Genomic DNA, 19,512 nt, shown 5'->3' on the forward strand with positions numbered 1-19,512 from the left:
ATGAAATGTGATGGGTTATGGCAATCTCGGATGAATCATGGCATTGTTTTGTGTACACGGCCCCGCTGCCGCTCGGCCTCACTTGGGCAGCTCTCTCAGTGTTTAAAAAATACACTGAGGATTGTTCAGGCATCCCCAGCAGCCTAGTGGCAGGTGCCCTCCCGGACCTGGACGTCCAAGTCACATTCATTAAGTAACCAGCTGTATTTGTGGAGGCCAAACCGAGGCTGTGGCACTTTACCAGCGTTTAGTTTTGAAACATCTGCTCCACGCTGCCTTCGGGGACTTGGGGGTTATAAATGACACTCAATTCCCATGTTATGTTCACAGGATTTTTGCACATAGTGGAAGAACAAGATTGGGAGAGCCCAACCTGGTGCAGCACAGCCCTCCCCAGCACCTCCAGCTTAGCCGTTGGTCCCCTTGGAAAGCCGAGCTGTGTCACCACATCTGCCTCTTCCTTGGCCCCACAGCTGGAGTGGATCCACAGAGCCAAAGCTGAGGGAATTTCTGTGATGTGGCCATTTGCTGTTGGGGCTTTGCTTGGGGTGGTCAGATCATTTCCCCTAAGCTATGAGGCAGGTATCAAATAATATTGACTCACTCTCCAGCAGCTTGCTGCCAGATGAGAAGGAGCAGCTCAGAAGTGGAAAAAAAAAAAATTAAAAAATACATATACACATATCCCAAAAGCTCCATCACTGAAACTCAGAGCGACCCAGCCCTTTTAGTTTCAAACTAATTAACTGGGGGGGAAAAAAGTCACCTCTAAGCCTGTGAAATATAAAGCAGTTTTTAAATTTCGGTAGCTGAAAGAACAGATTTGAGAACTCCAACGAGCAGAAGACGTGACATTAAAATTTGGTTGCAATATGCTTAACAATCTCGATTGGAAGTGTCTCTCTGGCTGTGTCTCACTGCCTGTGTGTCTGCTGGCGTGGCAGTTATTCAGCGCTGGCACTGAACATCGAGTAGCACTAAGCCATTTAATTTCTCATTTTTTTTGGTAGCAGATCTAATATCCATTGATGCAGCGAGCAGAAGGGCTGTTATTATTAATCAACCCCCAGCCCAGCCCTGTTTTCCCCCAAGGCTCTTGCTCTCGTTTGTAAGCCTATCCCTGTTAAAAGGCCTGGCAGCCTCTCCCGCAGCACGGCCAACACCAACAGCCACAACAGCTCTGCCGTGTTGATTCAGGACTCAGAAGCTCTACCTGGGAGGAGAGGGAAGGGGCTGTGTTTGCCCTCATGAAGTCAGAGATCTGGGGTATTATTTTTCTCTCATCAGGCATCCTTTGCTGCTTTAACTGAAGTCAAAAGGCATGTGGCAGGAAAAGGAGGGGACGGAGGGAGTGGGGAGAGGCTGCTCGTGCTGGGGTCATGCTGTGGCTTGTGCCCTTCCAGCATCCTGAGCTTTCTCAGCTCCATTCTGAGCAGAGAAAAACTCTTGCTCTTGGTTAAGCGGCCCAATATGATCCTAAAAGAGGAGGAACAACCTCTTGTTTTTCCGCAGTGAGTACCTCTGTAGTGTGGCTGTATCCTATAACTTCACCCCGGGAGAGTCAGCTCCTGCTCAAGCTCCCACTGGACCAGAAGCATTTGTCCCCCAGCTCCAGGGTCTCTGTCCTGCAGTCTCTGACCATAATCACCACCTGTGGCAACCAGTTTGCTCTGAATTCCCCCTGTGTAGAATCTGGGAGGCTGGAAAAGAGAGGAAAGCTTGCCAGGGCGGGATGGTTGGGCAGGATGGGTCACCCAGGGGAGGACATGCCATGAGGAGCATCACTGTGCCAGCAGCACGTCCCGCTGCCCTCCCTGCCAGCACCATCCTGGTGTGGGCACGGCCATGTGCTGGCAGTGGGGAGGCAGCACTCTGAAAACAGGGAGAAAAACCCAGAAAAAAGAGGTAAGAATTCAGGCCTCTCTTTCCAGGGGTTTCTGCTTTGTACATTAGCGTCCCTTCCCGGTCCCCTCATGCCTGAGCGTGGCTGCTGGGCACGAGAGAACTCCATTAATGGACTCTTGATGTGTGTTTATTTCGTTTAGCACATCCTGAGTGCCGTGGTGAGAGCTTCAGAGACGTTCATTACGCTGATTGCTTTCCCTGCTTATGAAGATGGAAAAAGCCTCAGTGGTTAAGGGAGTGGAGTGGACAGATGCCAGATGCATTAGTGCTCTGGGCAGTCCCAGAGGGCCCCCTCGTTAGGTGTCTTGCCTCAGAAGGAGGAGGGTTGTGAAGAACACGACTTCCCCATGGCCTGCACCCAGTGAGGGGAAAACCTGCAAGGGACATGACACCCTGCAAGGGTCTACTCACATCTGGCAAGGCTCAGTCTAAAGGCAGGGGAGACTTTTGTGAGCACATCTGGCATAAGCCTTGTTCTCTGCCAGACAAGGAGATGGACAGGATGGAAAGCTTGTGCTCCTGGTGCCCAAACCTGTCTCCTCTTGGGCTTCCCAGGTGGACTGTGGAGCACTCTGCCTTTGCTCATGTGGGATTCAGCCCCATGATGGCTCCAAACACATTCTCCAGATTGATATAACTTACTTTGATGCACCAGAAAAACTCAAGTGTAATGCAGGAGCAACATGTACTCGTGCTTGTGTAGAAGTAACATGGGAGAGGACCAGGTCTAGACTTGCACTAGTATGGACAGGTGAGATGAGCTTCTGTGACAACATCAGTCCCTGTTTGCCCTGCTTTGCTGAGGGGACAGCACAGCCAGAAATGCCTGTTTATCTGTGTGTGACAACAGTCCACAGGAATTACAAACAGATTCCTGCCTTATCTTGCCTGAGGGTTGTTGCAGTACAAGGATTTATTTTGGCTTTTCTGCCAAAAAAATGTATGCAGAGATTCCACCCAAGCACATATATATGTTTCTCTTGGAAACAGAAGAAAACCATTATCCGAAAAAGCCTTGCACTGTTATTAATCTCTGGGGCTTTATCCAAGTTTCATTAGGAATCTGGACATACTTGAAATGGCTTTCAGATAAAGCTGAATGAATCTCTCTCTATCTTAGAGGCTGGTGAGGCTTAATTTCCTAGCTGAGATTTGGGTGGGTTGAGAATTAGGTAGGAGATTTCCAGCCACCTAAACGGGGAAGGAGGGAGTGCTTTAAAGCAACCCAATCTGAATGACTCGCAGGCACTTTCCATGGCTTGCTGGGAGCGTGGGGTGAGCAGGGATGTCTTGGATGAGGGAAGCTCTTCCTTGAACCAGATGGGCAAGATACTGCCCTGGAGGCATGTGACTCATAGGGCAGGAGAGCTGGGAAAGCTGATCCTCTGGGGGTGGACTGCTTCTCTGAATCCTTGGGAGCAAAAGGCCAAAGCAGGGATGCTGGAGTAAGGAGGATGCTGAAGGCACTTCCCTGCATTCCCTGGACCAGGGGTCCTGGATGTGGCCACCTCAAAGCCACAGCAAACCTGCCAGCCCTTGCAAACCACAAGAGGGTGACAAAGTCCCATCCTGTGCTGTGGTGGTCCTGGACAAACCCACAGGTGTCCCCGGCTGGCAGAGGACAGCAATCCCCTTTGGAAGGCAACCAAAGGTGCTCGGAAAGTCCTTGATGAAGTCCTGGATGGGAGGAGACAGTGCTGGCTGGAAAAGGGATGCTGGTACTGAAGAGCTGGGGAGTTTTTATTTCCACCTAGCTTTAGTTAGTATCAGTGCTGGCACCAGCAAACCATTCCTGTTGCCAAAAGAGGGGGGAACTCCCCAAAATCGCTGCAGCAGACAGGGAGAGAAACCTTGCGGTTGCTCCCTGTTGGTGGTCTAATGTGAAACCCACACGTTAGAGTAATTTTGGAAAATTGGAGAGCTTCTCAGTGTCTGTCCTTCGTGCTCATGGAGAGCTGTGTGGCCAGCCAACCCTGAACCCCCCAGTGCTCCAAACATGCGAGGGCTTGGGGACACGGGTTGGTAGAGGAGCCACATAAACTCAGATAAGGCTGGGATGGAGGCAGCTCAGTGCCACTGCAGAGGATGTTCCAGGAGCATCTGTGCCACTGGGGAGTGGTACTGAGAAGGGAAGATGCTCCTGGTCCGGTTCCACCTGCCTGGGATGTCCTCAAGGCGCCAGTGTACGGTCACTCTAGACATGTCACATCACAAAGGCTGCAGCCTCCTCCATGCCCTGGTTGTCTTTTGGCCCTGTGGAGACTTTGTTGAAGATACCAACCCTTGTGGCCTTCCCTAGGGAGAAGCAGTGGTCCCTGATTCCTCTTCTCTCTCCCTCTGAGGCTGCAGCATCCCCTGTGGGCAAGGAGCATGGGGCTTACAGCAAGATGATCTTTGCAATTCTGCTTCCAGAGGGACAACCCGCATTTCTGAGCAGCTGCCCCAGGCACTGTCCAAGACAGAGGATTGAAGTGCTCTGGGAGGTTTCCAAGCTGGAGTCTCATCCTCCCTCTGTCCCAGGAGGCCAGGGCAGCGGGTGTGGGCTTGACAGCATCTCCGGCCTGGAGCACCAGCCAGCTCCCTTGTAACTTCATCTGTGGCTGGGGTGGGAAGAGCCCGCAGTGCAGCAGACAGGAGGGTGGCTCTGCCAACCTCTGATGTTATCTGCTGCTGAGAGCAGCCTGGGGGGGGCCTGGCCGTGCCTCCCTGCCTGGCTGGAGGGCTGGGTGATGTTTTCCCATGGAGCGTGGATTTGTTTTACCCCTCGTGCTGTTGCAGGAGTGTGTGTATGGATACGATGTATTGGAATGTATATTTGCAAATCCCCTTGCTCCTATCTGTTGTTTACAGTGTTACTGGTAAAAGGATGATGGGGAAAAGGGTTGATTGCACCCCTGGGTGCTTCGGGGTGTGCCTGTGGGCCAGGGACCGCGGGGGGATGTGAAGGAGTGTGTGTGTCCGGGTAACACAGGCTTTTTCTTGCAGCTGCAACTTCTTCATAGAGTTTATACTCCAAGGAGACTCTCCTCTGTTCTCTTTAAATACTAGAAGTAATTAGATGTTGCTTATGAGTAATTGCTTGGACTAAACAGCCTGGTTTCATTCAAGTGGTCAGTATGAAATGCCTGATGGTTTGGTAGGGAAAAAAGAAAGACTCCTCTCTCAGGCTCCCAGAAGCTGCTCTGGGGTTAAACCCCACCTTTCTTCACCCACCTGGAAATGGGAAGCCCTCTCAGAGGGAGGTGGGAGAAAACACTGTCTCCCTTGGGAAGGGCGGGGAAGGTGGAAATGTCAAAACCAAAGGGGCCAGGGGGTTGAGTGGGGAACAGCTGATCCCACGCTCAGCTCCAGTCCCACAGCAACATGCAGGAACATTTGCTGCCACTCCCCGAGCCAGAACTGTGAAAGCCTAAAGCCAATGTTAACGACCGGCTTGCAACACTGCTGGATTTTACAGACCTCAGTGAAAATTGTGACAATAAATCTGCCTCAGGCTGCAGTCGTTAAGTTGTCCTCAATACCACAAAAATCCCTGCAGATTTCGTGTTTACTTTGGCCCTGCAAACGCCGTGCTCTGTTGCAGTGTTAATGGCAAGAGAGCTCTCCGTGGCCTTGGAGGCGGCGGCGCTGGTTTGGATGAGCCGGCGGTGGGGAGCGGATGGAGGGAACAGGCTCCGTTTGGTGCGTTCAGCACATTTTATCAGCTTATCCGATCCGTAGGCAGATGAAACAGTGCAAGTCAGGCGGGGTGAGAAGAGATTTCCCAACAGGGTAAGCAGGCATTTGGAGGCAGGAGGAGTGTGGGAACTGCAAGGGAGAGGAAGGTTTGGGACCTGGGGCTGGGGAAGGCTCTGTTCCCTTCTCCTGGTGGAGATCTCAGGCTTGGGGGGGCATCGTGGCTGGCATCCCCCTGCACAAACTCTGTATTTACCTCGCTCCTTGTGCTGCTCCCTGGACACAGAGCCACATCCCGATGCATCCCAGAGACGTGATGCTGAGGAGCTGGACCAGGGCTGACCTGCGCAGCCGTTCCCACGTTATCCTGGCATCCCTGAGCTCTGGTCACCTAGCAACTGTGCATCAGATCGCACAGCAGCATTCAATAAATGGTGTTCAGCAGGACCATGAACCCTGCCGGGCCCCACATCCGCATCCCCACCGCTGGAGCCTCAGCTCTGGCAGCTCTGCAGTTGCCAGCACGCAGCCTGTCATGTGCTGCCAGGGCAGCTACATAATCCGTGTTCACGCTTTCTCCTTCCCAAATCCCCTCCATCAGCCCGGATTTAAGCCAGTCCTTGGCACCTGGTACACTGGGAGCCGCTTTCAGTGTATTTGAGAATCAACTTCTTCTGTGGGGGGGGATCCCAACCACACTTTGACTCGGATCCTGGGGCTGAGCTACATCCCCTGCTTTCATTTAGCTCAGTGTTTAGGGGAGCTGAATATGGGTTATACCTTTCCATTTATAGTTTTAGCAAAGCATGATTGGATTTTGTTCCAGTCATTTTTTATCTTGACTAAAATGTCGGGTTTGAAGACCTATTATTAGCAATTTTGTATAGCTTCTGGATTACTGCAGATAATCATGAATCACCCTCTGCAGTATTGATATAGGTACTTCAAGCCTCCCAACAACCACCCTGTAAGTTATGCCTGCGACTACGAGCAGAAAATCCTCGATGGTAATGGGTGGGCTTGGAACATGGGGATGATGCTCCAGATCCAGTGTCTGCAGAGCACATTTCTCCACCATCTTCATGTGCACCAGAAGATCTGGTGCACATGCTGTGGTTCAGTTTCAGCTCCCAGCACCAGCCCAGGACTCTGCTTCTAGCCCCTTCCAACCCCTTTCCTACATCTATCCTGCTTTCCTTACATGGTCTCCTAGCCCTGGACTTGGTACTTTCTGTTTGGGAAACCACATCTCTTTGCCTGATCTGGTGGTTTTACTGGTGCCTGGTGGGCAGCTGCCTGCGCTGGAACAAACACAGTTCACCCTGATCCATGGCTCTGGCAGGAGGCTGCTCCATGCCCCTCTGCTCTGAAATAAAGTTATATCCACCTATCATGGAATCTTAGAATCATTAAGTTTGGAAAGCTTAATTCATGTCCAAGTTCATCATGTCCAAGCATTAACCCAGCACTGACAGCTTCACCTCTAAGCCATGTCCCTAAGCACCAAATCTACGTATCTGAACACTTACAGGGATGGTGATTCCACCGCTTCCCTGGGCAGCCTGTCTCAATGCTTGACAACTCTTTCAGGAAAGAAATTTTTCCCAACATCCAATATAAACCTCTTCTGGCACAATCTCACCCTGCAGAGTTTAGCTGCAAATGCCATGTGCTGCCTCTGAGGAATCTCTCCTGGAGTCTTCCATTTCGAGTGAAATTATCCAGTGTTTTCCTCAGTAAATTCAGCTGAGAGAAACTGGTTTTTCTTCTCATTATTTTGCTCTGTTTCCCATTCAGGAGGGAGGAATCCAAGCTCCAAAGTTTAATCCTAGATTTCTCTGCTGACAGAGCTCATTGCACAGCCAGGAAAGGAAGCTCTGCTGGGCTTTGGGCATGACTGATGCAGCAGCACGGTCACCCTGGACCTCTTCTCTGCTGGTTTAAGGTTTCAGAGGTCAAACAGGTCTCTGAGTTTAAACCAGGACCTTCTGGTTTAACTCCTCTTGGGAAGCAGTAGCAACAGCAAAGCTGATGTGTTACAAACCCAGGGCGCTGAGTGTTCGAAGCTCCATTCCCTCGTATCTTGCTTCCCACCCTGCTAAAATGTCTGTGGGCACCCTGGGCCTTCGAAGAAACTTCAAAGGAGGCAGCACACCCTCTCCTGTTAGCAATGAAGGCTGATGAATAATAGAGTGGACCCACCCACTCGTGCTTTAATCTGTCATGTTCTATGGAAATTAAGCCTTCCTCTTACAAGAAGGCAATTAGTGCTCCTGGCATCCTGGGCGAGAAAGAGCTCCCATCTCCTGCTGGATTATTGATACCTTTTGTATTAAGCAATGCAGCAACTAATTGGGCTCTTTGCCTGTTCTGAACCACTCCCCAGTCAGCGCTCAAAGCACAAAGCCCTTTTGAGAGGGTGGGAGTGGGTGCTGCCAGCTCCTGTGCCCGGGGCTCACTGCTGCCTGCGGGGACAGGGTGGGCAGAGGCGAGCCGTGGGGTCTGGCCGGACATGCTCCCTGCCCTCTTCGGGCTCCAGCAGCGCGGTTGTGGCCAGCCTTGATGTAAAACCCTTTGAAATGCCCCTCCTGAGCTTTTTCCACCTGCCTCTCCTGCCAGGATGGAAAACAACCCTCGGTGCTGGGGCACAGCAGCTCCTCTGCGCCGGCCCCCCGGGGTGCTGGGGAAACACATCCTGGATAAACAGGGGGCCTGAAGGGGATACAGGTGCGAGCCCAGCTGGTATGGGCAGGTGTGTTTTCCTTGCACTGAAGCAGGGTTATAAACAAGCAGGGTGCTGAGGCCATCCTGCCCTGCCCTGCTGAAGGCTCAGTGGAGAGAAAGGGCTCCTTGTCTGGGGCAGGCACCCGAGCCAAGCTGGGGAGTGCTGGGCTTCATCCTCCTCCTCCTCCTCCATGCCTTGGCTTGGGGCAGCGGGCAGAGCTCTGGGTGGGCACCCAGCCCACCGGCTGTCGCATCTCCTGCCAGCCCAAACCCTCCGGCTGCCTTTGAAGAGGTTGCACCTGAAAGGAGAGATGGAATTTAAGGAGCCAGGAGGCTGCCCAGCCCTGGGGGCTGTGGCTTGGGAGGAAAGCCAGGACCCTGGTGGGGTCTTAGGAGGTGGTGGAGGGGCTGAGGTTGCTCCCATGGATCCAGGAGCGTGCTGGATCCCTTGCCATGGCTGCTTTCAGGAGGAGAGCAGTGATGGTCTTGTCTTATGGTGAGGGGGAGCAGTCTTTGCTTGTTTGGAGGTTCCACTGAAGGTGCTGGGGTGCAGCCCAGAGTGGCTGTGGGATGGAGAGACATTTGTCAGGCGGGTGCTGGAAAGAATTGCTCTTTCTTTCCCAGCTTGGGTGAGGCTGGAGGTGTTGCCAGCATCTTGCATACTTTGAGGATTGAGGAGTTTCTGTGTATCCCATGATAAACTGTGTCAGGAATGAAGGTGGGCAAGTCCAAAATCAATAAGCTGGGAAAGCCAGTGTCAGGGTCACATGGCGGTGCTGCCAGAACCCAGCTATGCTAAATGCTTAAATCCTTCCTTCCGCAGCCTTGGGACCTTCTCCTCTGCTTCAAAGAGAGCCCTCGGAGGCCAGGAACCACTGACTTTTTTAATACATTTTTTTTTTTTTTAGCAAAGCTCAGTTCCTTCCAAAAGGTGAGTGTGTTGGGACCAGAGCAGTGTCCGCGCCAGGAGCCTGAGCCATGAGAGCCTGGTGGGACCAGGCACAAGCCCACATGCCCATGCGTTCTCCAGCTTCCCACCAAACGCTGCCACACGTGGGTGGGTTCCTCACCTCCAGCCTGTCCTGCCTGCAAAGCCAGACTCAAGATTCTTCCCCTGTTATCCTCCCTGAAATCCGTGGGGAATCCATGTCCTGGGGCATCCCTGGTTCACAGCAAGGGGAATTCTTCAGCCACACTGCCAGCCATCACATGAGCCCTGGGGCTCTGCCGGGAAGCTCCAGTGGGGAGCACCTTCTTCAGGAGCGTGCTGGATTTTGGGCTTGAGAAGAGGGGGCAGGACAAGGAGGGAGAGCACCCAGGCTATGAGGAAAGCTTGCCATAAGGCATGGGAAGAAAGGAGCGGTGCCAAACCCATGGGCTCCTCTCCAGCTCTTCAAAGCAAGTCGTTAGAGAGAGCAGAGGAGAGGAGAAGGCGGCAAGCTGCAGTTTCTCAGGGGGCGGGGAAAAGCAAGGGAAGGAATATTACATGAAGGAAGGGGAGCTGATGGACTGAAGTGTCCTGAATGAAGGGGAAGGGAAAAACCAAACGTGAGCAGGGAGGCCTAGAAGTCATTTCATGGGAGAATTTGCAGACTAATTGAGAGGTATCATCACAGTGACCAAAAACAAAGAAAAATTCCATAGCCTGGAACTGCTCTTATTCAGGGTTTTTATTTCATATTTTGCTAGAGCTGTGGGACCAGAAGAGGAGGAAGGGGAGCAGCACTGTTTTGATGGGGAACAAACCCTGGCCAAGCCCAACATGTGTTGTTAGAGACTATGGTTTACATTAGAAAAGACTCTAATACTGTGCTACGGCTTCCAAGTGCATTTTGATGATGATGATGATTATTTTCAACGGTGCAAATGGCATGAAATATGGGTAAGTGTATTGAAAAAAAGAGTATTTGGCTTCAAGAACCCCTGTCAGAAGGGCAGCTGATGGTCTCCTCTCTGCCCTGTAACGTGCTACCCCAGTGGCTTTGGCATCCTGTGCCGTGGCTGCTGCTACACTGCTCCTCGTCCCTTCAGCAATGATCAGGGTTGCATAAGCAGGAACTGATGCAGATTGCTGTTTTCTCTTCCTCTGGCTCCAGCTTCCAGAGAGGGAATTATGGTGTGCTCAAAAACCTCCAATTTCCCCCAGACCAAACCCCATCCCTGTAATCTGGTTGAGGTCTTGCCACAGTGGTTGCCACTAGAAAATTGATTTTTATCCACAGGGGCCATGTGGCAGGGGGTAGAGAGGTGCTGGGCTCTGGGTAGGGAAAATGAGGTCGTGGAGTGGGAAAATAGGGTTTGGGGGTTTGGTAGGGAGGAGGCAGGTCCTGGAACTGCCTAGCAGGAATGCTACTTGCCTGCAATGTGCCAGGGAAGGGAGATGGTCATTGGGGATATCCCTGGAGAATAAGACATGGGAGAGCAAAGAGTGTTTCTGACGGGGAGAAAGAAGTCCAGAACAGGGCCATGGATCCATCCCCAGGCCAAAGGCATGATGGCCAGGACCTCCTGAGGGCTCCCAAAGTCAATGGAGAGGCATTCACCTCCAGCCCCATTCTCTGCTGGGCTTGGGGCTGGTGATGCCTCCAGCCTCCTTCCTTCCCTGCAAATCACCTGGCCAACCCCTCCTCTCAGGCTTTTTCCCCCTTTCTAGACAAAATAACAACCTCTCCCCATTCCTGGGACTGCTCCCTTCTTTTCCAGACTTGCCTAGGCTCTTTCATCATGCCAGTAAAAGAGTAAATGCATCACACGTTGGCCGGGGAGAGCGGAAACCCTTAAACATCTGAGAGGCGAGAGCGACAAGAGGTGTTTTTTCGAGGCTCCCCGGTGCCCTGTTAGGTCAAATGTCTTGCTCTGAAGCAGGAGTGAGGGGACTTATTAAAAACCTTTCATTTTTCTGAATTTTAAGGTCCTGTTTCAGCAGGCCGGAGGCAGAGGCGTGAGTGGGGCTGCTGAGGGGGAAGGGCAGCGAGCCGGCGGCGTGCAAACAGATTGTGCAATATTTGCCTTGCACAGAGCTCCCATTGTAAAGCCTGGGAGTTCTGCTTCCAATAAATCCCCTGCCATAATGCCCCATTGATGGCAAGAGAAAGGCAGTATTGAGGGCTGAAAGGGCTCCGGCCCTGGAAAGGGTTAAAAAAAAAAGAAAAGGGGGGGAGGAGGGGGAAGTTTAAAAAAAAAGAAAAAAAAAAAAAGATTCGAAGCTTAGTTTTAAACTTTGCTGTGTGGCCCTCGTGGCACATCTCAGGCGTGGAGAAATATGTGGAGCCTGTTTGCATAACCCCATTTGCAGCGAGCACTTTCTGAGCCAGAACGCAAGTGCGGCCGGAGCCGGGGGGTGGTGGGCAGAAAAAAAGCAGGAAGGGCTGTGTTTATTTTCATTCTTGCCCGAGGCCACATAAAATTAATAATTAGGAAAAAAAAAAAAAAAAGAAGAAGAAGAAGAAGTAGTAATAATTAAATATTTGGTCAGAGAACCAGCTGTGCAAATGCGAGGAGCTGTGCCAGCTGCAGGGGACATGGAGGGACCTGGTCCAGGCCCCGCTCAGGGTTTACTGCCTCTCAGGTTGTGTTGCTGGGCATAAAAGCACCAAAAGGGAGAATATCGAGCTTTGTCTGGTGGCTTTACCCTGGATGGTGAGCAATTCCTCTTTGGGGGGGGGGGGCTTGGCTGCAGCTGGGAAGGGTCTGCAGGCATGTGGAAGGGCTGGGCTGCGGTGTGGGAGGGTGATGCTCTGCCCACAGAGCTGCTGCCAGCCCCACATCCAGCACCCAGCTCGCCCCATGGGGCTCCCCATCACCTTGAACTGGTAACGCCACTGCAGATCAGGCTGGGATGGAGATTCAGTGTCATTTGTCACAGCAGCTGGTGCGACAGGGAGGAGCAGGGCTGTCCTTGCCAGGGCAGATGCCAGGACCAAAGCAGGCAGGGTCTGCTTGGCTGGCTCAGAATCCACGACCGGGCCAGCTGCCAGGGGAAATCTCCCCATTGTGCAACATGCTGGAGCTCTCCAAGGAAGCTCCTGGCTCTTGAGACATCTTTGAGCGAGGCTGGACGAGTGACTGCCTTGAATTAAGAGCGGCTGGGGGGGCGCCTGCAGGCCCTGAGTACTTTTTCCATCCCTCGACCTTGTGATGCATTAATCACCCTCAGAGCAGCTGTGCAGACAGCTTAAATCGTACTGACCCCAAAACTCCAGACTTGTCATTCCTTCCTCCTCCTCCTCACTACCAGCCACTCCCTCCTCCTGCCTCCTGTCAGATGATTTCGGTGGGGCTGGTTTGAGGGTCCCACGGCACCCCATTTCCTGGGATCAAGAGTGCCTTCACTGTAGCCCTTGTTGCTTTTCACCTTCTTATCATTTCTTGGAGGAGCACCCAGAAGGTGTCTGTGTGCTGCTGGAACCCAGCCAGGTGTCCCTGAACCTTCAGGGTAGGGTCACTTCCAATAAATTCACCATTTATTCACCCTTCAGCTCTTGGAAAAGCTCCCTGAGCTGAGTTAACCCTGCTGTTTCTTCCCCAGACCCAGGGCCAGCTTGTAGCCACCACTGATTTCACTGAGCTGGCTGCCCTGGCAGGCACAGAAAGTCCCCTCCCTGTGCCAGCCTGTGCCCATGTCCCTGCTGCCACCTCCTGCCCTCCTTTCAACCCTCTGAGCTTTGGCCATTGACAGCAGCTTAAACTCAGGATGACTCTCCCAGCCTGTGCCTCCTCATTCTAAGGGCGTGAGCTGGATGCGACCCACCACACTGCTGCAGATGGTCCTGGAGCAGAAAATCCACACACCCAGGAGGTACTTGGCTCTGCTCTTGCTCCTCAGGGGTGGCTCCAGCCCTGCTCCTCATAGGTGGGCTCCAGCTCCACTCCTGTGGCCGCACATCCCTTCTGCTGCCCGCTCTGCATCTCCCTCCTGCTCATCCTCGGGCCCCAAGCAAGACACAGTTTATCAGCGATCTGTGCTGCCTTAAACACACTTTCTCTGCCATGTCTCAGGCCTGACATCTTCAATTTCCTCTTTCATCTGTAATATTCACCCAAACGGACTGTTATTTATTATTTGGAAAGAGCTCTGACTACAATCCCTGGCAATAACTCTGTCTCTCTTCAGGGTGGGCACAGAGCCATGTGTATGGGAGCACACAAGGACCAGAAAGTGGAGGGTCTCCCACCTCTATTTACCTTTGGTCAGGTTTAGGATTTTCCAAGAAGAGGGTATTGTTCAAAACTAAAGATGTTGGGGGAGAAGGGGGAAGCGAGTGGTGGGAAAGAACGAGGGAAAGGGAGAAGAGAAACGGGTGGAAGAAATGAGTGATGAACCCCTGAGGATTAATCAAACCTCACTGAAGGGCTCAACCCAGCCCTGCTGCACTGAGCAGAGGTTCCTGCCAGCAGGGAAAGGCAAAGAACACAACTATCCGTCCTTCCTCCTGCTCTTGTCCCCTGCACCACTCCCTGTGCTCCTGCAGACCCCTGAGCCCTGGCTGAAATGGGCACAGGGGGCTGGAGGGTCAGGGGAAGAGCAGGGAGTGTAGGGAGAGCCTGGGGGTGACCCGGAGGAGGGGATCCAGGAGGGGGACATCTAGGGGACCTGGAACTGTCTGTCTCAACTGCTCTTCTGAGCCAGTTCTGAAGTTCCTCCCAAATACCCCAGTGAGACCTCACCATGGCCCTGCAGCCCTGCAGTCCTGCAGGTGGGGTAGGTGGGCTGGAGGGCTGTTGGGGTGCTCTGTTTTCTGTGACTCCCCAGGTCCCCATCAGGACTGTGCAAACAGCCACAAGGCTGTGCTCTGGCTGTGCCAAGGGTGGGTGAAGGTGAGAGGTTTGTGCCACCAAAATCTCCCTTCTTGGGCCAACTCCTGCCCTGGGGAAAGTCGAGGGGCTAAGATGGGTTCCAGATGTGGGAACTTCCTGATGCCTGATGAATGCTGGCCCTGAGGAAGGAACTGCACAGGGGAATTGCTCATCTCTCCCAAAAGCTGCCCTAAAGCATCAGGGCACTCACTGGCCCCTTGTCCCCGCACCTCAAGCTCAGAACAGTACCTGTGCACTGGCAGAAGTCTGGTCCCCGCCAAACCTTGCCCCTGGCTGGCTGTGACCATGGCTCCTCCCTGCCTCAGTTTCCCCACTTGGAAAACGGGTGCAGCAGCACCCACTCCTCTCTGTTGTGCTCCACAAGCACCTAGGTGGTTTTATTAACACTGGGAGTGTTCAAAGAGGTTTTTGGAGCTTCCCCCTGTTGAGGATTTATTTAGATGGTGATCTTGTCAGCGTGGGCAGCTGAGCCCAGCAATCCCTCCAAGAAACCTGGTCCTTCCCTCTGCCCTCCCAGTCCGGGTGTTGCAGAGGCTTTGGTTGAGCATCCCACCAAGGGTCCTGACCCGTGTGTCACACGTCTTGGGACAAGCAGGGAGGGAAGCATCGGTGGCTCAGGGAATGCCACGCTTAGGACCCTGCATGCTCTGGGGCTTCCCAGCTTTTTCCTGGAGCTGCTGAGCTGGGAGGGGCCGAGCCGGCAGCTCCCCATAAACCTGGCGGCTTAGACCACGTCCCGGGCAGATGTTGGGACTCTGCCTTGGAGCGGAGGTTGGGAAAAGGAGAGGGCGGCTCTTGCCCGGAGAGTGAGGAGGAGAACTCGGCACCCCTGGGCTTGAACTTTAGCACCCTCTTCCGCAGGAGTTTAAGGAAAAGAATCATCGTGTCCCGAGTGAGCTGTCCGGATAGCCGGGCAGGAGCAGGGCTGGAGCGGAGGGGAAGCCAGCGGCTTTCTCTGACAAGGATTTTATGGAGCTCTTCATAAAGAAATAACAGCAGGGAGAAAACCCCAGGAAGCCAGGAAGTGTTTGCAGCGCTCGGGACGCTGGTGAGCGGCTCCGGGCCGCCGCCAGCCCCTGCGAGGAGCCCGTCCTGCCGTGCAGATGTGTTTGATTGGAGCAGCGGGGGGGTTATTTTCTTTTGACTGAAGGCAACCCAGCCCCGGCGGATTAAGCTCTTTGTGTGCACGCGAGTGTGCCTTCATGGAAGCTGCTCCCGCAAAACCAGCTGTGGGGGTTGCCGGGACCATCCCCTAGGTCGGGGGGCTCTTCTGGAGGAGGGGGAGACCTCCTGTTTCCGTGACTCTGAGGCGATGCTGGGACAGTAACTCCCTCGGCAGGCAGCACAGTGTGCTCCGGGATGGCCGTCTATGCCCTCACGGGTTTCTCGCTCGTCAGCCTGCTCAGCTTTGGCTATTTATCCTGGGACTGGATGAAGCCCAGTTTGGTGGCTGATGTGGCCACGGACCCCATGGAGAAATCGCTGCCTCCTGCCTTTGCCAGGCCACCCCACATCATCTTCATCCTGACTGATGACCAGGGCTACCACGATGTCGGCTATCACGGCTCGGATATCCAGACGCCGACGCTGGACAGGCTGGCAGCGGAGGGCGTGAAGCTGGAGAACTACTACATCCAGCCCATCTGCACCCCGTCCCGGAGCCAGCTGATAACTGGCAGGTAAGATAGCGCCTGCTCACGCCCCACTCGTGTCCCCGCTTTGGTCCCTTCCGTAGCCCCGAGGGGTTTAACCCCAGCTTGCAGCTAGCCCTGGTGTGCTAGCAGATGATGGAGATCCTCCAGTGGATCTGGATTTCTCTGGAAGGCTTCCTGGGTGAACAGCTGACTTTCACACAGGACACATAGCGGTACATGGCAAGGCCAAAAATGTGGATGCTGTTGGGTAATGGACGTCACTTTGGGAGAGGGTTGTCCCTGGCCATGAGGCGCTTTGGTGCCAGGCAAGGAGCTGTGTGCCCATGTGGCTGTCACACTGGCCCTTTGGGATTTGCTGTGGGGTCAAAGGATCATTCTTCCCTGCATCTCTGAATTCCTTGGTCTGTGCTTTCCCTGCATGTGCTGCACTGGCCAGGGCAGGATGGATGCTGCTCCATCACTCTCTCCTGCAGCAGCATAGTCAAGTTTTGTCCTGGGGCTTCTAGGATAAGTGAGGCTTTCTCTGGAGCAGTGCTGGGTGGTCAGCACTGCTGGAGGCAGATCCCACCAGATCATCTCCTGCTGAGGAGTGGGCCCCAGGGAGGTGCCCATGGATGTGGTCACCTACTATCTGGGGGTGGTGGAGCTCATTGTAGTCCAGACAAAGGCCCCTCTTCTCTCCTAATGGCTCTTGAGGGGTCCCAGGCATTTCTGGGTTGTGCAAAGCAGGGGAAGACAGGGATGATGGGGGCATCCAGGTAGGACACTGCAAAACCACTTGCCTGTGCTGCCCAGCCCTGACACAGCCTGGCCACCTCCCCAGGCTGGCAGCTCCCTGCCTCTGGCTGGAGTTTGCTTCATGGGGCTGGGTTGGGTGACCCAGAGATTTGTATATATTTTGGGTCTTCAGTACATAAAGTGCCATCACATCCCCACCCAGCACTGTCTGCTCAGCACCACTGATTTCTCCTGGCTCTTCCCGGCAGGTACCAGATCCACACAGGGCTGCAGCACTCCATCATCCGCCCTCGGCAGCCCAACTGCCTGCCCCTTGACCAGGTCACCCTGCCGCAGAAGCTGCAGGAAGCGGGCTACTCCACACACATGGTGGGCAAGTGGCACCTTGGCTTCTACAAGAAGGAGTGCCTGCCCACCCGCCGGGGCTTCGACACCTTCCTGGGGTCCCTGACAGGCAATGTGGACTATTACACCTACGACAACTGCGACGGGCCGGGCGTCTGCGGCTATGACCTGCACGAAGGGGAGGACGTGGCTTGGGACCAGAGTGGGAAGTACTCCACCTTCCTCTACGCCCAGCGGGTCAGCAAGATCCTGGCATCCCACAGCCCCAAGGAGCCCATCTTCATCTACGTGGCCTTCCAGGCGGTCCACACACCCCTGCAGTCGCCCAAGGAGTACATCTACCGCTACCGCTCCATGGGCAACGTCGCTCGTCGCAAGTACGCTGCCATGGTGACCTGCATGGATGAGGCGGTGAAGAACATCACCTGGGCCCTCAAGAAGTATGGTTATTACGACAACAGCGTGATCGTGTTCTCCACTGACAACGGCGGGCAGACCTTCTCCGGGGGAAGCAACTGGCCGCTACGGGGCCGCAAAGGGACGTACTGGGAAGGGGGAGTCCGTGGCATCGGGTTTGTCCACAGTCCCCTGATCAAGCGCAAGCGTCGGACGAGCTGGGCACTGGTTCACATCACAGACTGGTACCCGACTCTGGTCAGCCTGGCCAGGGGCAACCTGAGCAATGTGCCGGGCTTGGATGGCTACGATGTCTGGCCTGCCATCAGCGAGGGCAAGGAGTCGCCACGCACTGAAATCCTGCACAACATCGACCCCTTGTACAACCACGCCAAGTATGGCTCCTTGGAGGATGGCTTCGGCATCTGGAACACGGCCGTGCAAGCCTCCATCCGGGTTGGGGAGTGGAAGCTCCTCACTGGCGACCCGGGGTACAGTGACTGGATCCCCCCGCAGACCCTGACCAACTTCCCAGGGAGCTGGTGGAACCTGGAGCGTCTCACTGACGGCCTGAGGAAGTCCGTGTGGCTCTTCAACATCACTGCTGACCCCTACGAGCGCTACGACCTCTCAGAGCAGCGCCCGGACGTGGTCAGGACCCTCCTGACGAGGTTGGTGCACTACAACCGGACGGCCATCCCGGTGCGGTACCCTGCGGAGAACCCCCGGGCTCACCCGGACTTCAACGGCGGTGCCTGGGGACCTTGGGCCAGCGAGGATGACGGGGAGGAGTGGGAAGGCATCCGGGAGCCCCTGAAGAGTAGGAACAAGAAGAAGAAGTGCAAGATCTGCAAGCTGCGCTCTTTCTTCCGCAAGCTGAACACCAGGCTCATGTCCAACCGCATCTGATGGGAGACTCCCCCAACATCGACCCATCCTGGCCAGGGTGGAACTCTGGACTGCACTGCCATGGGGTGGGAGTGAGGGAGAAAAACAGAAGGGGAGGTGGCCAGTGCTCTCTTGCTCTCCCTTGTTCCAGGATTCATCCCAAAACACTTCTCCTCTCTGGCTGGAGTGGTGGCTGCAGGGGGGTGGTCCCAGTGGGCGGGGAAGGGCGATGTGGTCTCTGCCGTGGTGCTTGGTGGTGGTGTCTGACTGCGCTGAGCTGGGCTGGCCCGTGCACACCCTCTTTCAAAGAGAGAGACCCTTTCCTCAAGGACTCCACAGCCAATCATAAGCTTTAAATGTTGGCCACTGCAAGAGCAGGAGGAAGCATGGGAAGCCCTGCCTCCAGGTTGATCCTTGCCATTTCCCTGTATTTACATGCTCCTTGGCTTTCAGCCTTCGGCCAAGCAGCTGCTGGCTTTGCTCTTGCTCTGGGAACTCAGAGGCCTCCCCCAAACCCAAGACCATAGCATTTCACTATTACACTTCTTTGTGGAAGGATGGATTCCTGACCATGGATCTCAGACCTGAGACTGATGTGGCTGGACTCAGTCATGCTGCTACAGAGAACTCACCTGGGGCTATGGCTTCCCCTCTCCACTGGCTTGTGGGGCCAGGAGCAGCCCTGGTGAGGAGCTGTGGCCCATGGAAACATAGTCAGATACACTCAGAGCTCTTTGTAGCCCCACATTTGGGAGGCAGGTTTGCCTCAGGCTCCGGTGAGCTCCACATGGGTCACCCAGCAGACCCTTTCACCCGTAGTTCATCCAGATCCCCCATGTGCACAGCACCCATCTTCCTCTCCACGCCTCCTACGCATCCACCCAGCAAACCATCCCAGATGCCCCTTCCCAGCTCTGGGGCTGTCCCTGTCCCCACATCCTGAACCTGGGGCAGAAGGAAGGCCTCAAGGAGGTCTCTGCAGAGGCTGCTGTAGCTGCTGTGTAGCCGCAGGACCCCGAAGCCGTGGCGGAGGACGGGGGGAGGATGGGGACATCTCCCACCTGCCAGCACCGCGCCACGTCCCTTTGCCGCAGATGGGCACCGCTATTCCAGCAGCGCACGCGTGGGGAGGAAAACACCTTCCCATCATGGGCTGCCGTGGGGAACCCATCCGGCTGCCGGGGGCCAGGCAGCTCCAGACCCAGCGCCGGGCCCCCGCGCCTTCGGCGGGGTGTGAGTGCGCGTACGTGCGCTCACAGGAGAGCTGGCGAGGATGAAAGGGGGCAAATAGCTTTGAAAGCGTTCTGGATGCATGGTGCATTTCCATTTACACAATGTGTTTTACATTTCTCCCCACAGGTTTCTCTTG

The 19,512-nt window shown here is 54.5% G+C and overlaps 1 protein-coding gene across 1 annotated transcript; it reads left to right on the top strand.

The window, feature by feature from the left end:
* Positions 1–15,480: 15,480 nt before the first annotated feature.
* ARSI (arylsulfatase family member I) lies at positions 15,481–18,265 on the top strand. The gene is made up of 2 exons (XM_027895319.1): positions 15,481–15,800; positions 16,763–18,265. Exons 1-2 carry the CDS (start codon positions 15,481–15,483, stop codon positions 18,162–18,164), a joined length of 1,722 nt encoding a protein of 573 aa, XP_027751120.1. The 3' UTR covers positions 18,165–18,265.
* The last annotated feature ends 1,247 nt before the right edge of the window (positions 18,266–19,512 follow it).

Source organism: Empidonax traillii, unplaced genomic scaffold (assembly GCF_003031625.1).
Source record: "Empidonax traillii isolate 1590-97213 ecotype Southwest subspecies unplaced genomic scaffold, ASM303162v1 scaffold455:size476776, whole genome shotgun sequence".
NCBI classification, from domain to species: domain Eukaryota; kingdom Metazoa; phylum Chordata; class Aves; order Passeriformes; family Tyrannidae; genus Empidonax; species Empidonax traillii.